At 27.6% G+C, this 22882-nt stretch overlaps 2 protein-coding genes across 2 annotated transcripts in view; both read right to left on the bottom strand.

The window, feature by feature from the left end:
• Nucleotides 1-2735: 2735 nt before the first annotated feature.
• On the bottom strand, nucleotides 2736-3753 carry LOC147800939 (uncharacterized protein F54H12.2-like). Its single transcript, XM_087156079.1, has 2 exons — nucleotides 3561-3753; nucleotides 2736-3343 (listed from the first exon to the last, which is right to left on the bottom strand). Exons 1-2 carry the CDS (start codon nucleotides 3751-3753, stop codon nucleotides 2736-2738), a joined length of 801 nt encoding a protein of 266 aa, XP_087012205.1.
• A 15958-nt stretch (nucleotides 3754-19711) lies between these two features.
• LOC107443614 (xibalbin-1-like) overlaps nucleotides 19712-22882 on the bottom strand; it is a 43269-nt gene continuing 40098 nt past the window's right edge. Inside the window, exon 4 of the mRNA XM_016057546.4 lies at nucleotides 19712-22389. Coding sequence (XP_015913032.1) covers nucleotides 22248-22389 — 142 coding nt within the window. The 3' untranslated portion in view covers nucleotides 19712-22247. The remainder of the gene's footprint in view (nucleotides 22390-22882) is intronic.

The raw sequence follows: 22882 nt of genomic DNA, 5'->3' as shown, positions 1-22882 counted from the left end.
GGGTCAGTAGATGGATATCATAACCCACTGACCCACGAATGGTTGGTTAGAAATGTGTTAATAAGTTAAACTTTTGTATTCTGAACACGTGTATAAATGAAAATGATTTGATAACGATATCATCGTACAGTTTCATCGATATATTTTTCACTTAACCTTTGACAGTTATTAAATAATTGTTTCTGCCCCTCTTAATGTTATTATAACTTTCTCTGGGTGGCAACGGTGCTGACCATACACGTGTTAATTATTACATAATAAATAAATGATATCATGCTTTCACTCTAGTGGCGCCATCTATGAGGGAATGTCAGAAATAAAATAATTTTAAGTCTATTTTATTATTTAATTTAACTATAATTATTGCTGAGGATTGAACTCATCATGTGGTGATAAGAGATAACGATAAATAGAGGTGGCGAGAGTAAAGTTTTTCATTCATCAAGGATCTTTTGAAGTTCAAACATCCCTTTACAGCTGTCCTCGCAGGTCCAACAGGTAGTGGTAAAAGTTATTTCATAAAAAAAGTGATTGAAAACCAAATGATACAGCCTTTCCCAAAACATGTAGTATGGTGTTATGGCGTTTATCAAAAATTATATGATGAGATGCCTAATGTTGTTTTTCAAGAAGGACTTCCATCCGATTTGAATCAATATTCAGATGCATTAATTGTGATTGATGATCTCATGAGTGAATTGGGAAATGATCCTCAATTGACGAAATTATTTACAAAATTTTCCCACCATAAATCTCTTAGCATTATTTTTGTGGTTCAAAACAGTTTTCATAAAGGAAAGGAAATGAGAGAAATATCCTTAAATGCTCATTATCTTGTATTATTTAAGAATCGAAGAGATCAATCGCAAATTACACATTTAGGACGTCAATTGTACCCTCGAAAAGTTAATTTTTTTCAAGAATGTTATGCTGATGCCACATCAAAATCTTATGGTTATTTACTCATTGATTTAAAGTGTGATACGGAAGAATCTTTACGCATGCGTACTGGTATGTTTCCTGGAGATACTTATTATGTGTACCAACCTCGATAACTTCATTTCAACTGTGAATTTCAAGGAAATTAGATGACAGCCTTAGCCATTGTTTTTGAAGGTTTTCAACTTTTATCAGCACCTATAAATAGGACAAGCACTTGAAATTCAAATCATTTGAAAGTAAGATGTCCGTATGTAATGAGTGAACATTAGAGCTCATGAAATTGATCTCTAAAACTAAACATTGCAAGCCTCTTTTAAAAAAGTGTTCAAAGAGCGAAATAAAAACTTTGTGTGAGTGTGTATTGAATGTATTGTGTGGTAATATATCACTCACGAAATCTCAGAAAAATAAATTAGCTCCTCATAAAGAAAACTTTCTAAGAAGAAATTGCCATTGTATAAGAAGAAAAAAATTCTTGTACAGAAAGGAGAAGGATTTTAATCATTTTTATTACCTGCAGCTATTTCTGTCATTAGTTCTTTAATTCATGGAGTACAGTAAGAAATTTGTGTTGATTCCGGAGGATAGAGTTCAAGTAGCGGAACACTTATCACAATTGGATCAACAAATGAGAAATATTCTACAGAAAAAGGACCTAGCAGATGACGAGAAAGCAACTCTGTATTTACAAATATTGCAGAAGTATACGCACTTTCCAATTTCGAGACCGAAAAAACCAGAACCTCAAACCGATCAGGAGGAAATTCCGAACATAGACGATCCTCTAGTAGAGTCTGCAGAAGAGATCTCTTCAAATATCAAAAAAGAAACTGGAGACTTGGAGGGAAAAATTCTAACTGTTGTTCCAGTTCGATTTCAAGAAAAAGCTAAAGATATGTATCAATTCTTAAAAAATAATGAATCTCTCCTTTGGAACGCTAAAGGTGAAATTATTCATGAAGATCAAACTGTTCCTGGAAGTAATATAGTAAATCTTATCATTGACTTTTTGCGAAATAGAAAATCAGCTCCAGTGGGGAGAAATGTATTTTTAAAAACATTAAATGATATTCAATTACCATCACATTTAGATGTAAATAAAAAATTGTATAGCAAAAATAAAATTGTTAAGAAACCTATGATGTATGCCCGCAGAAGTGCTTGAGTGAAACTTTGAATAAAATTTTATTTATTTTATTGAAATATATTTTGTCTTTATTGATCATTTTTCACAGGTGAAAAAGTTTATATTATCAAGGAAAAATTTCACCCTTTATTAATTAATACAAAAAGTTTCAGAAAAATATATAGAATTTTCTGAAAAACTGGAAATTTCTTTTTTGCAAAAACATAAATATTTTCTTAAAAGATAGAAAATTTTTTATAAAAATAAAAATATTTTCTGAAATATTGGAAAGTTTTGTTAAAAAGTTTGAAATATTTTCACGAAACTAGCAAATTTTTAACAAAAAGTAAAAATATTTTCTTAAAATAGAACATTTTTGTGTAAAAACATAAATATTTTCTTAAAAGATAGAAAATTTTTTATAAAAATAAAAATATTTTCTGAAATATTGGAAAGTTTTGTTAAAAAGTTTGAAATATTTTTCCGAAACTAGCAAATTTTTAACAAAAAGTAAAAATATTTTTTTAAAATAGAAAATTTTTGTGTAAAAACATAAATATTTTCTTAAAAGATAGAAAAATTTTGTTAAAACTTTTGAAATATTTTTACAAAACAAAAAAATATTTTCTTAAAAAGGAAAATTTTTTGCAAAAACTTAAATATTTTCTTAAAAGATGCATAGGACTCGATTAATGGGGTATTTTGCACTTGTTTTCTCAAGTGCTTTAGCATGACCAAGAAGCACTCCATAGTTCACACGAACTTTTCGAATGAATAAAGAGACATGATCCAATACTACTTTAAATCCTTCAGATCCTTGTAGACAAAATTCTGGCTTGCTTCTTATTAGTTTTATTTTTAAATCCACTAAATTGAGTAAAAGACGATCTTGATGAAATAAATCTGAATGAATACAGTCAATCATATCCACTGTTGCGCTTTCCTTGAAAAAAGCAGTTCTTTTGCTTAAGCCATCCTCAAAATCTTTATAAAATAATTCAGCAGTTAATTGAGATGTTTTGCTATCATATCCATGGTTTAGGAGAGTTTCAATATAGGCCCTATAGAGATAGGTATTACTTGAATTAGAAACTGTACGATCGTTTAAAGATACATCTACTTGAGAAAATAATGAATGTAGAAATAAATTCACAGGTCCTATAACATCATCTTTAGTGATAGCTGTATTGTTCGTTTTTACTATTTTCGCCTTCACATACAATTGTGTGTGACTGAGATCTATGTAATCTTCTACACTTCCAGACACATGAAACTCTACGGGAGCATTATCAAAAACGTTAGAAAGAGGATGAAATTGTATTCATTGACCATCTTGAACAACTGTTTGAGTTCCAGGTAAAGTAAAAAGGTCCAATTCCGATTTTACGCACTCAGGAGAATCTTTCAACAAAAATGCCATTTTATGGATCAAAAATATCACGTCCACTCACTTTGCGTGCTTTGGATGAAATGAATCGTTTTTGCTTCTTACGCTTCCTTTTATAGTTTCCTTTCCCGACCATAGACTGCCCTTTATCAATAGCTTTTTGTGCTAGATGTTTTCCACTTTCTTTAGTTCTTGTTTTGACGGCTTCCTCAAAGTTTTCTCCAGATAATACATCAGATGCTACTCGAGTTCCTGTTTTTAAAACTTCTTTTCCAATAGTTTTACCACCTCTTACCATATATGGCAACGTTACTTTTAAAAAGTAACGAGTAAAAGTACAAGTATTTTTAAAAAAAGTAACGAGTAAAAAGTAAAAAGTTCATATTTTAAAAAGTAACGAGTAAAAAGTACAAGTAAAAGTACAAGTACTAAGAAAAAAAAGTAACAATTTAAAAGTACATTTCTAGGAAATCGAAAATTCAAAGTAACCTAAAATTTTATTGAATAATATTCTTATGCTCTTTAAAGTTTTTGCCAAATTGTTGTCATTTATTTAATTATTTTTAATTTTGAAAGTTATGGATTTAAATTTATTTTTAAATTCGAAAGAATATTATAATATAATTTTATAATATAATCGTATAATATAATTTTAAAATCAAATATAGTTTTAATTTCAAACTTTTTATGGATATTTGCACGAAAAAGAAATTTTATCTATTGATTTTAATTTTTAGTTTATTATTTTTATTTATTTAAATTACCATTGATTTAAGATTGTTTTACTCTTTAGAGACGCGTTTCAAAAGCACAAAGGTAAACAAAGCAAACACAGGGTTTCAGATAGCTTTGTGATCTTTGAGCTAGTAAAAAATAATTGAATGTGCAGTATAAGTTGAAACAGAAGGTATTTAAACACAAAGTTAGCTGCGAATGCATGTATATTGCACATTAATTTTATTAATTTAAAAAGTCCATAGCCCTTTTGGAAATTAACACCTTTATAATAGGGCAAACCTGAGCCAATTTGACTCGCATAATGATCGCATAACGATCCATAACCTATTTCAAAAATGTTTTAGAAATTATCAGATTTTGTTTCTCTAATAACAGTTTAATTCTAATAGTTGAAACTAACACTAATAAACATTCTTAAAAAATAGTGGTATACAATAATTTCTATAAAATTAAATAGTAATGCATACATAAGTATAAAATAGTTCTCCTTATTGTAAATCCTTTTCTTAATTTGTTATTCCAAACGAAACGCTTTCTCACACTTTCAAATTCAAATCCTATCTTTTAATCTGTCTTTGGTTCCAGTATGCATTATTTAAAAGTAAGATATTTTCCCCTTTGCTCTTTGTGAGAATCACGCGACCTATTTAATAAACCAATTACAATTATTAAGATTTCCCTTATTCACTAAAACGAGACATTTTAAGGATTTTCTTCGCAAGATTTTCCCTAACTTTTATAGAGGAGCGCGATGATTGTGTGTCACTCTCTCGATTTCCATCATCACCAAATGATTAAATAATAAATAATATATATATATATATATATATATATATATATATATATATATATATATATATATATATATATATATATATATATATATATATATATATATATATATATATATATGTATGTATATATATATATATATATATATATATATATATATATATATATATATATATATATATATATATATATATATATATATCCAATGACTATCTAAGCGTTCTAGCGGATCATGTTCATCCTTTTGTACAGACTGTATTCCCTGGAGAGCGACCGATTTTTCAAGACGACAACGCCCCTATCCACACCGCTAGGTGCGTTTAAACATGGTTCGAAGAGCATGACAATGAAGTTGAGCATCTCGCCTGGCCCTCTCAGTCTCCGGACTTAAATATTATTGAGCATTTGTGGCAATATTGGGAGTCTAAACTTCGTTCCCGATTCCCACCACCATCAAATCTTTTGGAATTAGAGGCCGTTTTGCTAGAGGAATGGCTTAATATTCCTTTAAACGTTGTCCATGAACTTTATGCATCGATCCCACGTAGTATTAAATCTGTAATTCAGTCAAAGGGTGGTCCAACTCCCTATTAATAAAGATTTTCTGATATTTCACTGGTGTTCGTATTATATATACAGTGCACTTCCGATTATCCGGGTTAATCACCGGGACAGGTCGCACGGACAATCGAAAGACACGGATAGTACGAAAACTCCATTTATTAAAGAAAATATCAATATCAGTACAAAAAATATAAAAATTACTGACATTTACATGCTGTATAACATCAAACTGGGAATTTTCCTTTTAAAAAATGTGTAATGCGTCTTCGCCTAATATCGATACACATATTTTACGAACCGCAGTAATGTCACCGTAATCAAATCCGCCCATATAATCTAATTAAGTTTCCACAGAGCAGCAGAATGAGAAATTTTATTTCCCTCATTTACTACATCTTCTGCATCAGTTACTATACTATCATCAGTATTTTATTTGTTTTTAACAACATAACGATGCCTTCATCAGTCAAATACTAGAGGCCAGGCTCACATGCATCACTTTGAAACCAATTTTCTAAATTTTCTTCATCAAGAATTTCGAAGCCTTAGATTTCTTTTGCTTCTTCGAGAATACTGTTATCATATTTTTCTTGAACATCTGAAGAAGATTGTTCATCAAGCGGTATGATCTTTCTCCACGATCGTGATAACGTAGACGATTTTACCTTTGACCATACTGAAGAAGTGTCATTGACTGCATTTGCATTTTTATGAAAAGAAAGAAACTTATTAGTCATATATTCATGCGCTGGTTCTTGAATTCAGATATTTAAACTTAAACAAAAGGGGGAAAAAACACATTATTTTTATTCGTAATATATAGCTTCAAAAAATGTCATGTGTGAATTAGCATTTTCTGAAGAAGAAAGGTTCTTTCAAAATTCGGTGTTTTGACGTTCGAGCTTTTTATTGTTCATTGAAATTACATACATTTGCAGGCTTGTTTGCTCAATTTTGGCTTATAAACCTTTGTCAAGGAGAAGGACAGATAAAGTAATTTCGAGAATGACATCCAGGGTTATGGTGGGATTCGAACCCGCCACCTCCACAATTCACACTGCGTTTGGTGGGCGATACCACTCGGTCAGGGAGGCCCATTTGAGCTTTTTAACCTTCGTTTAAAGGAGAAGAAAGAGAAACTGTATTGAAAATATTAAGGTCACTATAATTCTATTTAATTGAGTAGGAAAAAGTTGGAAAAGAGCCTATCCAATTTCGTGTTGAATTTAAAAATTTCAGATAACTACCAAATAAGTTGGCATTATGTTTTAATAAAAATTTTTGAAATAAAAAGTATCTAATCAAATATGGAGTATTCCGTAATTGCTACTTTTAATACAGGGTGTTAATATAATATGGATTCTTAGAAACTTAGTCAAAATTATAGTAAAAGAAGCTATAGACAGAAGCCGCAAATAAATTTTACGTATATTAGAAGTCAAATGAGAAAAAGACAATATATGTTAAATCTAAGGAATCACAGTTGAGGAAGGTGAGAATGTAAAGATGGAATTATGTTTGACTTCAGAACGAAACAAAAAAAAAATTTGAAAGGAGATCGATAAGACTACATCTAAATATCTTTAGGCAATCTAAATGAGTTTTTCGTTTCTTCATTCCTTCTCCTTTACTAGTGATTCCTTAGATTCGAACTACGTTTTCTCGATTGAATATTAGCCTGTTACGTCCAATCGTGTCCTATTAAGATTAAATTCTTGTTAGAGATTTTAAAAATATAAAGTAAATATATTAAGTTAGAAATTAAAAAATAAAATAAGTAAGAAATTAAATCATCAGATTTTTATAACGCTTTTGTTTACTTGCTTGTTTAAGCATAAGTATAATGAGCGAATAATTTTTCAAACACATTTTTTTAAAATCTATTAACAGAAAAAAAACTTTTTATCTAAAAATTAAAACGCTTAGGTTGTTTTAAATGAATTATGAATTATTTCATGATTATCAGTCATGTTAGTCATATCGTAAGAAAAATTTAATATTTTTTTTTAAGAAAAATAAATAATAATTAGAGCACAATTCTTCATCTTAACAAAATTTAAGTATTATTGATAATTTTTAACTACTATTGAAAGTCCGTAGAAACCACTCAAAAAGTAAGTATGTGTTACTCAGGCAATTGAAAGATTCGTTCTTTCCCGGTGCATGAATATTTGTTTTTTGCAATGTTTTTTTTTTCAACATGGAGTAATAATTTTTATACTATTTTTTCTTTCTGACAAAGATTCTTTATTATGCCAATAATTAAATTTTGTTTCATAGTGTTCAAATTGTACATGGAACTGGCAGCATGTTTTGGAGTTCAAAATTTATTTTTCGATTTATTTGAATGACTAATTTCAGGGGAAAAGACCTAAGGGGATCGAGGGCCATACCCCAAAAATGTTTCGAAGTTTCGGATTATTTTCAGTTCTTTCTTTAAATCCTTAAAGTGCTATTTTTTTCTTAGTAAAAATTTAGATTGTTTCGATATAGTTTAACGAAATAAAAATATAAAGATGCAATAAAATCTAAGTATTATTGTTAATTATTGTATAAATTAATCCTATAAAATTGAAGTTGGTAGTTATTTATGAAAGATAAATTTTGTTTTAATTATGTTTATTTTCTATTAGCACAGTTAAATAATTTTTAAAGACACTTTTTCGCTTTTGATATTAACAAATGTTTAATATTGATTTAACTTTTTTTTTTTTTTAAGTATAGCTTTAAATAACTTACAGTATGTTCGTACTCAAATTTCTTGATAAAATTTGATCGGAATGTTCTTAGAATTTTTAGCCAATAAGTTCAATACAATGCAAAATATCCTTTTTTTGCCACTAATTAATTTGAAATCTAGAGTACGATTTTTTTTTTTACATTTCAGTAGAATGTGATGCCCAAACGATGAATTTAAAGCTAAGCGATCATGTCACTAATTACAAGCCTAGACAAATTTATGTAAATACAGTTTTTCTTTTGCAAATGTATTTCGAGATAATCAGGACTTTATTGGATTTACACTATTTTTCAATCACAGTTGGTAATTAAAATGAAACATAATTTGTTCTATTTACCTAAATTGGAAATAGAATATTGTTTGAAACTATATTTAGAAATTGAGTAAAATCGTATTTTGATATCTATACAATCCTTGAGTTTGCAATTACGTCAATCATAAGCTTTTGTCAAACTGATTATTAACTATGGCTTTCATAAGTTAAAACATCAAAACTGAGACTTTGCCATGGTTTCTCAACATAACCTGAATGCATTGCATAATTACATGTCCTCTTTCGCACCATACATCGCGTTAACTATTGCCAATCTAGCAAAATTTCTCAAAATTCTACATGGGGGTGAAAAATCTCGCATTTTTTACATGATTTGCACGATAAACGTTGATGAATTATTCTAGAGCTTTCTTATTACAAAGAAAAGTTATATTATAAAAATTATTAAGCACTACCGGTAAGTGAAGACTTTTAAGTATACTTTGAAACGATGTTATAAACTTTTATATTAATTATTTTCTAGCATCGATTGGAATTAACTTTTCAATACTTTTGTTTGCAAATTTGCTTCATGTAAAATTGCTTCATGCGTAAATTTTTCAGATTTTTTATTCGTTCAAACTCTTGATCAATTGCGGGTATATAATTCGATATTTTTTGCTCATATTCATCGTTTTCACTACTGTCATCAGGAGCAAGGATCAAATCAAATATTGAAAAGTAAGGGGATGTGTGTTGCAGTCGATGTAGGCGTTATTAACTTCTGCAGCGACGCACTTTTATTCAGAAGGTCCAATTTTCCCGTTGGACACCGAAAAGCAATTAACCTCGAAATGCTTTATTAAACCCATTTGTAGTGCATTTTAGTCGACACCATCCAACAGTTGTGGAAATCAAATTTGGAACTTCTAAAACATTTATTTTCGCTTTAGATGTATCTTGCAAATCACTGGAATCACGGGGAAAAAATAAATAATTACCGATGTACGCGTCATCGATTTCTGCAGCGACGCACTTTTATTCAGAAGGTCCAACTTTCTCATTGGATACCGAGAAGCAATTAACTCCGAAAAGCATTATTAAAACCATTTGCAGTGCATTTTAGTCGACACCATCCAACAGTTGTGGAAATCAAATTTGGAACTTCTAAAACATTTATTTTCGCTTTAGATGTATCTTGCAAATCACTGGAATCACGGGGGGAAAATAAATAATTACCGATGTACGCGTCGTCGATTTCTGCAGCGACGCACTTTTATTCAGAAGGTCCAACTTTCTCATTGGATACCGAGAAGCAATTAACTCCGAAAAGCTTTATTAAACCCATTTGTAGTGCATTTTAGTCGACACCATCCAACAGTTGTGGAAATCAAATTTGGAACTTCTAAAACATTTATTTTCGCTTTAGATGTATCTTGCAAATCACTGGAATCACGGGGAAAAAATAAATAATTACCGATGTACGCGTCGTCGATTTCTGCAGCAACGCACTTTTATTCAGAAGGTCCAACTTTCTCATTGGATACCGAGAAGCAATTAACTCCGAAAAGCTTTATTAAACTCATTTGTAGTGCATTTTAGTCGACACCATCCAACAGTTGTGGAAATCAAATTTGGAACTTCTAAAACATTTATTTTCGCTTTAGATGTATCTTGCAAATCACTGGAATCACGGGGAAAAAATAAATAATTACCGATGTACGCGTCGTCGATTTCTGCAGCAACGCACTTTTATTCAGAAGATCCAACTTTCTCATTGGATACCGAGAAGCAATTAACTCCGAAAAGCTTTATTAAACTCATTTGTAGTGCATTTTAGTCGACACCATCCAACAGTTGTGGAAATCAAATTTGGAACTTCTAAAACATTTATTTTCGCTTTAAATGTATCTTGCAAATCACTGGAATCACGGGGGGAAAATAAATAATTACCGATGTACGCGTCGTCGATTTCTGCAGCGACGCACTTTTATTCAGAAGGTCCAACTTTCTCATTGGATACCGAGAAGCAATTAACTCCGAAAAGCTTTATTAAACCCATTTGTAGTGCATTTTAGTCGACACCATCCAACAGTTGTGGAAATCAAATTTGGAACTTCTAAAACATTTATTTTCGCTTTAGATGTATCTTGCAAATCACTGGAATCACGGGGAAAAAATAAATAATTACCGATGTACGCGTCGTCGATTTCTGCAGCAACGCACTTTTATTCAGAAGGTCCAACTTTCTCATTGGATACCGAGAAGCAATTAACTCCGAAAAGCTTTATTAAACTCATTTGTAGTGCATTTTAGTCGACACCATCCAACAGTTGTGGAAATCAAATTTGGAACTTCTAAAACATTTATTTTCGCTTTAGATGTATCTTGCAAATCACTGGAATCACGGGGAAAAAATAAGTAATTACCGATGTACGCGTCGTCGATTTCTGCAGCAACGCACTTTTATTCAGAAGGTCCAACTTTCTCATTGGATACCGAGAAGCAATTAACTCCGAAAAGCTTTATTAAACTCATTTGTAGTGCATTTTAGTCGACACCATCCAACAGTTGTGGAAATCAAATTTGGAACTTCTAAAACATTTATTTTCGCTTTAGATGTATCTTGCAAATCACTGGAATCACGAAAAAAATAATACCTAAACAGATGTTTAGTGTAATGTCTTACTACACAAAAAAGACAGAATAAACGGGAAGCGTCAGTTTTGTGGAATGAGTGTATACCTGAGCAAAACAAACTTTGCAAGGTCAAAGATGATTATTTTTGAACTTTTTAAAATTTAAAAAAAAATATGATCTTACGGTGGAATATATTAAGTTGTCGAAAAAAAAAGAGAGAAAGAAAAAGAAATATTAAATTTCTATGCTGATTAAAGGAAAATTTGAAAGAAAAAATTAAATTCAACCAGAAAGTTTTGGTATTTTTTTACATGCAACTTAGGTCAGTTCTTTCAGCCGGTTCTATAAATTATGTATGGCCAACGAATGACTCGTATGCAATCCAGAACTAAAATTTGAAAATTTCCAATTTTTAATTTTAGAATCTTTGCAAAATTTTAATTGTTTTTTCCCCAATTAGCTTTTAATAATCGAATAATTAAAAATAATTTGAAGCCTCGTTTCATGAAGTTATGAAAAAAATAAATTAAACATAACTACAGACACTACACAACTTCCATTAACTTTATTTTAAAACATCGCATTACATAATAATAGCAAACAAAACAGTTTCATATTGCAAGCATATTGATGCAGTTTATATCCCAAGTTGCATACAATTTTGTTTCAGTATTAAAGTTTTATGAACATCAATAATTTAAATAATAGTCAATACGTAATTATGATATATATCATATCGCATTACGTGATCAGCTTATGTACAATACATACAGTCTGTACATATAGGTATATATAACATACTTTAAATAGTTATGGACTATACTAGCAAAATATGCCATATTACACAAGACAAGACATAATAATGTTAAAATATTCTTAAAAAATTATCTGGGAAAAAGTAAAACAATAATAAATATATCGCAATTTGTTCAATGATGCAACATACAAAACGTTATAATATAAGTATTAAATTTTACACAGTTATTTTTGAAAATATATTTCAAAAGGCAAGTTATTTTACAAATTATTATCTTAAAGTATGAGTGGGTCCCTCTTAGCATAATATCAAGTAAATTATCAATAATATTAAAAAGTTTTCCTCAACATCAAGTAAATTGTTAATAATATCAAGTACATTATCAGCACTATTCTTTTCAATAAAAAATAATAGTAAATATTAAGAAAAAATAATTCTTCCAAAGCTGGTATATTAAATATGGAAGATGTTCGTTATCTTAATTTCAAACCAAATGATTCCTTTTAGATTACTCAACTGTTGTAACAATATAATTTTGATTTGGTAAATATTAATTTTTTATTAAAACTCTTTTGCTATAAGCATCAGTTTAATCTTTGATTGATATAAACAATATATGATAACTATACTGTTATTCTGCTATATTCCTGCTCTGAAATTGACTAAAATAATGGTCATAAGGGTAGCTTCCAACGTGTTTTGTGCGTCAGAGTATGAGAAAAATATAAATTTTGGTAACTATTGTAGGCATAGATTTTCTAGCGTTTTGAGAAGATATTGTAATAAAATGCTTCAAATAGGATATTCGAGACATTTTATTTAACCATAGATTTCTGTTTTGAGAATTTTAAATTTGTAAGACTGGCTTATGTGTGAATATCATTTTAGTAACTTAGCGTTTTTTGTTTACTTTGAAGGCTGGTAAGCCTATATAGTAAAATAATGTTTGACTAATGAAACTATAATGGTTATTTGAGTATTCTTAACCTTAAGGTGTTAGATTCAGGCATGAACGTCGCAGGGACTAATTTTGAGGGGAACGAAATGAAATTACACAGTCATAACAGTTCTCTAAGCTTCACATATAAGGGGAAAAAATTCTAAATTGTGCTAAAAACCTGCAAAAAATGCATTATTTTTTTAAAATATCCTTCTTGTTTTAAATTTAACGGATTTTAAATCGATGATAATTCACTATAATTTTATTGGTCTGTAATATTGACATCAAGAGATTTTTAATTAGGGGGGAAGGGCTTATACTTGCGAACTACGTATTCAGGTAATACTAGTGTGCTTTGCGGAGTCCATCTCACAAAAACACTGTCAGGCTTCAAAATTTCATCTGAAGCCATTAAAAATTTCAGATTTATTTATTTATTATTTTTTTCAGAAAAGATTTTCTAATATTTATATTGTATTTATAAGAAATAAAATAAATGAAGTTGTGGAAAAACAAGTAAGGTTGTATACATAATAATTGTTTAATCATTTGCTAAAAATTGGCTTGAGTATTTCTAAGACCTAGGGAAAATGACGACGAAGCGTGACATGTTGTTAACATATTGAATAAAATGAAGTGAAAAATGTGAATATTAATCATGAAGAAAATAGAGATTTTGTGGAACGCAAGCATTTATCCAATTCTGGATACATAAAAATCTTATCACTTTAGGCTTGATGAGTTGAAAGAAATTCACATTAAATATTTAGCACACATTAATATGTTATAAATTGAAAAATCAATTTCAAAAAGTGCCGTTTATACATACAATCAGTGTGAGTGCATAGAATATTATTATTAAAGTTGTCTGAAATATATACGAATGTTTCAAATTTGACTAATAAAATATATTTAATATCTCACAACTTTATTATCATTAGTTAAGCAGATATTTTTATCGGTGCTTTAAGTTGCTTTAAAAATAATATATTCACTTACTAATTAATGAGAAAATTATATTTTTCAACTTTCATTTTAAGGATGTAATGTAGTTATCAAACCTGAGAAGCAGAGCCATTACAAATTTAAAATAAAAACAAGTGACCTAAACTAAACATTGAGTTCTGCAATTTCATAATATATCTGAGAATTAATTTGAAATTGCATCCACAATAGATTTCTCTATAGAAAAAATTTTTTACTGCCTAAATTTTATTGCTTTTGAAAATATAGCGAAAATTATAAGCGTTTTGTATTCCGGTGGAAGTAAAGAAAATATATTTAAAAAAATGTTTTTAATTTCATCTTCAGTGCATGATCTTATTTATATGTGTTGATGAAAGACAGGTTAAATCAAAGTTATAAAATAATCAAATACAAAAGCATCAATTTGGAAGATTCTTCCACGAAAAGCATAACATTTGCAGTTACGAAAATGTTTTGAAAAGTTACTTTAGAGCAAAACACACTTGACCTGTCCTCAATTATTGAAAAATATTTTTGTTTTGTTTTGTACACTTTTTATTTTTTTCCCATTTTAAAATTCAGTTTAAAAGTCTTTTTTTATTATTTCTTTGTATATTGAGAAAGATACGTTTTGCTGCAGAGTGGGGAGTCGAAATCAATTATGGCAATTAATTTATTAATAATTTTGCCTTTTATATATTTAAAAATTATGCAATTGTCTTCAAGGCTTTAGACGTGGTTGTTGTTAAAAACTCATTACAATGCATATAACCTTCATTGAACAGATGAAAAAAGTAAATACAGTTTTGTGTTAAATGCATCCTCTTCTCATTTTTTTAATATTAAAGTTACAGCAGTTTTTTATGGATAAATAAGTTCTTTGCATTTTTAATTAACCTAAAAAGTGCTAACCAATTATGTGTATTTTAAAAACCACTCATTTGCATACATGCAATTCTTAAAGCTAAAATAGTTAATCAAAGATAATTTTACTAGCTTTAATCAAAATTTTCGAATAAATTCATAACTTCTCGCTCGTAAGCAACTAATTTTTAGTTGCTAACTTTAACCAATAGAGCAAATTGTTGAACTAATTATCTTAAAAGTGATCTATTTACTTTGATCATCATGACATAATGCAAGAATGTGTATGAAACACCTAGAAAAAATAAGAAAATTGTGCAAAATTATGCAAATTTATTTGTTAATTACTAGCCTAGGGCAATCAAATATTTTTATTTCTAAACACAATCAATATTGTAATGTATTGTAATATGATTACAATATTGTATTGTAATAAATGAATAAAGAATTTTTTTCAGTATAAATACTTTTTAAAAGTTAACACATTATAGTGTTCGACTTTTATATTAGTGGAAAAAGTATATTTTGGAAAAAATGGTGGCAGTTTTCATTTATTAATTATCACTTATCTTAAAATCATCAGAAAGGTTTCAAATGCATATTTTATATTGATAGTGTATCATATAGAACCGAGTATCTTTTTTCTCTTAGTTACATAAAAATTATATATTTTCAATATTTATTAGGGGTGTCTCTAACTACCGTCCTAAATATACAATTCTAAAATCTTGTTGAAAATGAAATTGAAATTAATTACGCATTGTGGGTCACAAGCTAATATTTAAGTAAGAAAGATACAACAGCATATTTAATATCTGGCGAATTAATAGCAAGGAAAACGCAATTAGTTTAATAATACTGATGAAACTTGGCGACAGATCCAGATCATTTACTTCCTCTCATGCTCCTCCGGCAATCAAACAAGTTTCAAGGATCTCCTCTCTTCAATAGGGATTCGTCAGATTTTGATAACGTTTCTGATTTTTGCACACTTAAATATTTATTTGCGACCTCGAATTTGTTTAATTGTGAGTTTGTTTTGACATTCATTCTAAATATACTTATCAAGGGCGATGAATACTAAGCACCCTGTATATTTGAACACAGAGTTTCAAATCTTGTGAATGCAAGATAATGGTTGTTACTTTTTTGAAGAAAAAAATATTCATCGAAAATTTCGCTGGATGATTTTTGTTTCACAAAGCTCTAATAAACAAATAAATGTCTCTTATATTTTTTTTTAATAATTTGCACGCATCTAGTAAAATTTAAAATATTTTATCTTTCTAAAGCATGAGATTAATTTAGACTACTGTTTCTCAACTCGATTTATTCGAATGACCTGTAAAATATTTCTGAATGTTATCGCGGACCTGTAAGCTTAGTAATTTTGACAAACGTCATAATTTTACTAATACAAGATTATGGCACTTATACAATTTTTTGACCAGCTCATTTCTGATCAATCACATGTTATTTTACGATGAGAAACTAGCCTATTTAAATATGCATGAAATTTATAAAAATTCTAATGCAGGCAATTTTCTGTGACCGTCGGTTGAGAAACATCGTTTTAGAAATTAATAATTTAGCTCTTTTAACTTCATGCTTGCTATTAATTAGAGAGTTTTCAATTAATTTAATTAAAGATTCCGCATTTGATTTTCTCAAAAGCACTGCTTATAATATTGCTACGAAGTTAATTTAAGTCATAAAAAGCTCTAATAAAGGTTTTGAAACGTAGTTTTAAGATTATAATTTAATTGTTTTCATTTTAAACAAAGTATGAGTTACATGATTCAGCAATTAATTTTTTCCCCTCAGTAAAAATGTAATATTATATAACATAGTTATTCAAAAATATCTAATGTTCTACTCTTTTCATTTTTCTTTCGACTCCTTTTTCAATTTTGAATCTCATTTCATCAGAAAACAATGTTTTGAAGAATATAAACATACCATGTCTTGCCTAAAAATTGAGAAACATACAAGTTTATTTCTCAGAAGCATAGCATACAATTCATCGTGAGTTGCAATTAACAAAGCACATTGCAAAGCAAACATTTTGTACGCAGATACATAAGATAACTACGTTTTCGTTTGAAAATCACAATATCTAAAGCATTCATTCCTTCTTTTTATTTTTTAAATTATTGTTAATAACAGCATGAGTTACAACAAAGAAATTCATTGTTTGTAAGTATATATTCTTAAGTTATGCTATGAGGATGGGCGATTATGAAATAGATAAGAATGAAAAAAAATATTAAAGGCTAATCGATTAAATTTATTTTTGAAATTATCACTATCGTTTAATCACTCGACGAATCTAAAACATCGTTTAGGTGACTCGACGAATCTAATAAATCGGTTACGTGATTAATCTAATAATCACGAATCAATTTAAACGTATTCCTTATATAAAATAATCGCTTATTTCTTTTGTGCATTGTTCTAAAAAAATTCTTTAAACTTTACCGAAACGGAAAATTCGGAATTTTAGCATAATTATTAACATTATAAAAATTATCATGTTTCGAGTTAAATTATGCTTATAAAGCAAACACACATTTCAAATACCTGAAAGTACTTTTTAAAGTATAGTTTTATTGGTTATCAACATTAGCAATATTCAAATGATGCGGTAGCTTTCATTAATATATGACATACACTACAAATATGTTTGTTTGACAAAAAAATATATTTTGTATATAGTATTTCTATATTTTATCGAAATAATTTAACGATTATATAAAGTTTTTCGGATTCATGAAACATTTAGTAAAAAAATTGTAAAATATATGATAAAGAAAAATAAAATATAAATAAGCTCATTAGCTGTTAAAATATAATTTTTATTATTTTGTGTATAATTTATGTATTTAATATGGACGCATTTGATGTCAACCACATGTATGTTTCTCAACAGAACATATGATTTTTTGCTTTTATTTTTTTCAATTACATTTGAAAGAAAATAAAGCAAGGAAAAGTCTTATTTCTTAGATACAAATAATTTTTAAAGAATCAAAAAAATACTTATCTTAAATTGCATTTATTAATAAAATTTAAAAACTTTTACAAATTTTGTGTTAACTGTCCTGGGATGATTTTATTTTATTATATACACACATAAAAGCTTAACAAAGAAGTCAGGAAATGGATTTTGAAGATAAATGTAATTTGTAATGCATATAAAAGCTTAAGAAACTTGTCAAAAATAGTATTTTGAAGATAAAATCTCCTTTTCAACGTATATATTAGTATAAATAAAAATCTTAAAAAATTGTAAGGAAGCTTGAGACAATTTTTTTTGCTTTTAAACTATAGAGAATAGAAAATTTTTTAAAACTTTTAAATAAAGTCAATATTTCAAGTATCAAATAGTTTCTGATAAAGAAAGCTTGTGAGATTTTATAAAGCAAATTACTGTGTTAATTTTTTTTATAAATTGAAAAGTAATTAAGCGATGTACATGACTAACATTATGTATATGCATAAAATTTTAATTAAAACTAAAGCACGCCCAAAATTGTTACTTTAGTTAACTTTATTAGCGTTTTTTTGCGGTTTGGATAAATCACTCGAAAGGTTTTTGAACACTTAGATGTACTATATGCATATTTACCTAATTTCGTAATGTATATATATATAACAAAAAAAGGCAAAATGAAAAGAAAAGAGAGATTAGCGAAGGAAATTAAGAAAAATAATAATAAGTTTTATTTACAGCTCATAAGTTGCGAATACATAGAACTCATAAAATAAGTTTAAAATATTGAGAAAACAAGGAAAAAGATGCAAAGATTTTGAAAAGAGAAGAAAACCTTATTGAAAAAAATATTGAAAAATGTTTTTTAATCTCGTCGTCAGCTCACACTATTATATCCGAAAAAAATAGTGCTTCCTAATATTGTATTAATATACCCAAAGCAAAGCATATCAATACAATAGCGTGAGGAGCACAAATACAATTTTGGAGCGAAAATAGAACTTATTAAGCAAAAGAATTTAAAATAAAAATAAAACATGTAAAATGAAAAAATCAAACAAAAATAGAAAATACAGAATAAATGTCAACATGTAATATATAAAGTGAATAGTGAATTCAAAGGTAACTACACTTACAGGCATTTTTCAAAAATGATTTAAAAAGTTTTAGTAACAAGTTTGCCAAATTACAAAATATGAAAATAGAAACGTAAATAGAGGAAGGGATCAACTAATGCCGCATTCTTACTGAAGTACAGAAGCGTGTTTGATTTGTTAGTTACCTTGGATTGGCCCGAATTTGGATGTGCGGAAGTTAATAATATTAGACTGGACAATTCAAAGTTTATAATTAATAGGTTGAATTTAGGGAAATTAAAATTTAATAAAAAAAAATTATTTTAAAATTTTTTTTAAATAATTTAATCAAATAATTTAATAAAATAATAATTAATAAAATTCTTAATATAAGATCTCTTTAATAGCATTCCCTTTTCTAAACTAAAGATGTTGTTTTGAGTTATTACTATGATTATAAAAACTTCCTTCATTGAAATTTTGTATAATGGGAAATTCTAAGTAATTTTTGTCTTTTTAATAATTATCATTACAATGAGAAACAAATTTTTGTTCAAATTGATGGAATACCGTAAGGATTTAATAATTCATCATTCCTAGCTAACTTATTTTTGCATTATTAAGAAGAAAAATTATACTGCTAATTTTAGATTTATTTTTAGGTTTACTGATGATTTAATTACCTTTAATTTTTTAAATTGTACAATTCTATGAAATGACATTTACCCCAAGGAATTAATGTTGTTTCGTAATCATGACGATAATATCAATTTTAATTTTTTGGATTTTAGTATTAAAAAAAAAGGAAAATATCTGTATTTGTTGATTTATCCGATAAAAGAAATGATTTTAAATTTAATAAAAATAAACTATTTACGTGGAATTATATTGTTTCTAAAAGCATGTTTTTTAATACTATTTTTAAATTTGTGAATTTTTGTAATAATTTCTTTCTTCTTCAATAATAATCATGACAACTTTTTCCTTGTTTTCTCTATATTTTTAACGCTTAATACGTTTTAAAGTTTAACACGTTTTGTTTACGCATATTACATAATATTATTTACTGCGAACTTTTATTTACTTCACTTTTATTTACGTTTATACGTTTCATTACGTTTTATTTATTATACGTTTTGTTTTAGAAATTAATTCGTTTTATTTACTGCTCAAAAGCTGCAAGTAAATAAGTTTAAAATATAGAGAAAACATGGATAATGATAAATGTTAATGAAAAGAGAAGAAGAAAAATTATTAAAATATTTTAAAAAAATATTTAAGAAAGGAATTAATTATAGTAATGTATCATTTATAATAGAAAGCACTCCTTTTTGCGGATATAGTCGTGTGAGCTGATGACGTGATTATATCTTTTAAATATTTTGTTTTCCGGCTTTTTAGTAATTTTTCTTCAAATAATTTTTTTCATAAAAACATTTTTTTAAAAATAACTTTTCTTCTTCTTTTTTCAATAATCTTTATTATTTTACATGTTTTATCTATATTTTTAATTAGTGCGGTACTTTTTTCGGTAATTTTGTCCGGAATTTTTTACAGTGTAGATCTTTCTTTGAACATTTTTTTTTCAATTTTTAGGTTTATATCTCATAATTTCATCTAAAAAAAAGTATAAAAAGTTCATTGTAGTAAACTTTAAAAAAACGTATGAGAATAAAATGTGTATCTGATACATTTTGTTGATGTTTTAAAACCTAGCATTGACGCATTTAACTGATAGAAAAATTTAATTCATGTATTTTAGTTTAAGAGATTCACGTTATTTTGTTCATCTGAATCTCTAATTTGGCAACTTTTATAGTAATCCCAACTTTTATAGTAGGTAATTGTTATGGGATTTAAATAAATCTGTTAATGAATTAAAATATTAACGCAATATGAGCACGCTACTGAATGGTAGGCTTCATTGAAATATAGTGATAGAAAAAATTTATCTCAATAATACTTTTTGTAATAAATTTCAAATATATTCATGACCAGGAAATAAATTTGTTTATAATATACACAAGTTTTAATATACATGACTTACAAAAGTATACTTACTCATAGATATTCATTCCACTCCTAATATATTTATTTAAATATTCATCGAAAATTTTCAATTCCAAAAAAACAAAACAAAAATTCAATCACATGATTCATATTAATGAATTAATTCATAATTTGGCAAGTTGTTTTCAAAGAAAAATATTTAAAAAAGTTCAACTCAACGATGGTATAAAAACTGTGTAATGATGTACAACAAACAAACAAACAAAAGTAACAAAAGTAATTACATTAAATAGACAAATCAAGCAATTTAAATAAGTAAAGTACCAAACGTCACAGCAAATAACTCATACTCGAGAAAGACTATTTAACTCAAAAAATGTGCAAATTAGTATTTAATATGTATAATTTAACCCTATTTCAATTGAAATAAAATTATAATCGTTTAATGATAATCGTCATGATAATCGTTTTTGGAAACAAAACATGTTTCTGTAACGTTTTTTATCATATAGGCCGTCGCTCTAGGCAGTTAATGATACAAAATATTCATTAGACATGTAGCAGTGATGTACAAAAACATTCTCGTGATAAGCATTTATTTCTCACGTGAAAAAGAAAGTAACCTGAATTTACAAATGAAATCGTTTTATTAAAATTTTATAATCAATATAGTTCATAACCATGATAGAAAATTTCAATAAGGATGAGATATTCTCATTTGAGTTAATTAAATAAGAATTTTAGTTAACTATTTATTTCTGTATAATTCTCAATATAAACTGAAAATGTAAATAATTTTTTTTTAAAAATTGTTTCAAATTTTGTTTTTCATCAAAAATCGTTATAATAAAAATTTTATTTAAAATAGTGTAATATAATATCAAAATGCTGCTTTTAAAAACCATGCTTTCAAAATTTGAATAAAAAATTCTAAATTAAAAATCGATAATTTTTTTTTGAAAAGTATTTATGGTTTTTTAAAAATCGGAAATTGCTTTTTAACATGATTCTTTCATGACACTTCAATTTTGAAGAAAACATCGTTGCAATCGATCGATTATAGGTTGAAAAACTAACTTTTGATAATGCATGTTTTTTTCCAACTACTTGTACCATTGATTTTCTTTTAACACATGATGTTTTTCAAGAAAAATAATTTTCAAAAATTTTTTCCCAATGAAATTATAGTCAATGAATGCAACAAATGCATCTTAAAAGCAATAAATAGGAAACTCTATGCTCAGGGAAAATCAATATTTGTACTTTGAAGACGAGTTAATAAGTTACATTAACACACATACGCATACAATAGCTGATCTTTTCATACTCTGCGAACGAAAAATCATATTATACTATTAATTTAACAACTACAATAATTGTAAACAATATCTTTAAATTTTCAATATTACAATTTTCACGGGGAACCTCTGGTTGTCTTATATTTTCATTTGAATGACGTTTCATTTTCGGCCCCAACGCTGGAATAGACCAGCTCTTTGACATCGGCAATTGGTACCCCATAAATTGCATCGACAAGCAGAGCTGAAACAACAATCATTTGGGCGATGATCACAGCTTGATGAACGCCGAATGCAACTCCGCCTAAAACACAATCAATTCTATAAATACTTACTAACATAGACAGTTTATTGATTTAAATCCCCCAAAAATAAAAAAAAACTAGCAATGCTAGTAAATTTTTGAGATTTGCTTTGTGTACAAACAACACACGTCAAAATATTACCCTGTGCTCTAAATTGAAACTATAAAAATTTTATTTCGAAATTAGGAAGCTGAATGAAGGTATAATTATTAACGAAAACAAAATGTGAACACATTTTGTTTTAAATAGATTTCACTAAAATTTAATTTCTAAATTTTGAGCTTGAATAAAGGTATAGTTATGAACAAAAGCAAAATACCATCATATTTTGTTCCGAATTGACGTCACTAAAATTTTATTTCGAAATTGTGAACCTGATAATTAAGGTTCTGTTATCAACAAAAAATTTTATCACATTTTATTCCCAATTGAAATCGCTAAAATTTTGTTTCAAGATAAGGAACCTGAATATAAATGCAGTGAATAAAAAAA

The sequence above is a fragment of the Parasteatoda tepidariorum genome, chromosome 12 (assembly GCF_982258835.1).
Source record: "Parasteatoda tepidariorum strain Cologne lab strain chromosome 12, Ptep-v5.0, whole genome shotgun sequence".
NCBI classification, from domain to species: Eukaryota; Metazoa; Arthropoda; class Arachnida; order Araneae; family Theridiidae; genus Parasteatoda; species Parasteatoda tepidariorum.
The sequence above is the reverse complement of the archived record's forward strand: the minus strand, read 5'-3'. Positions and strand labels throughout refer to the sequence as shown.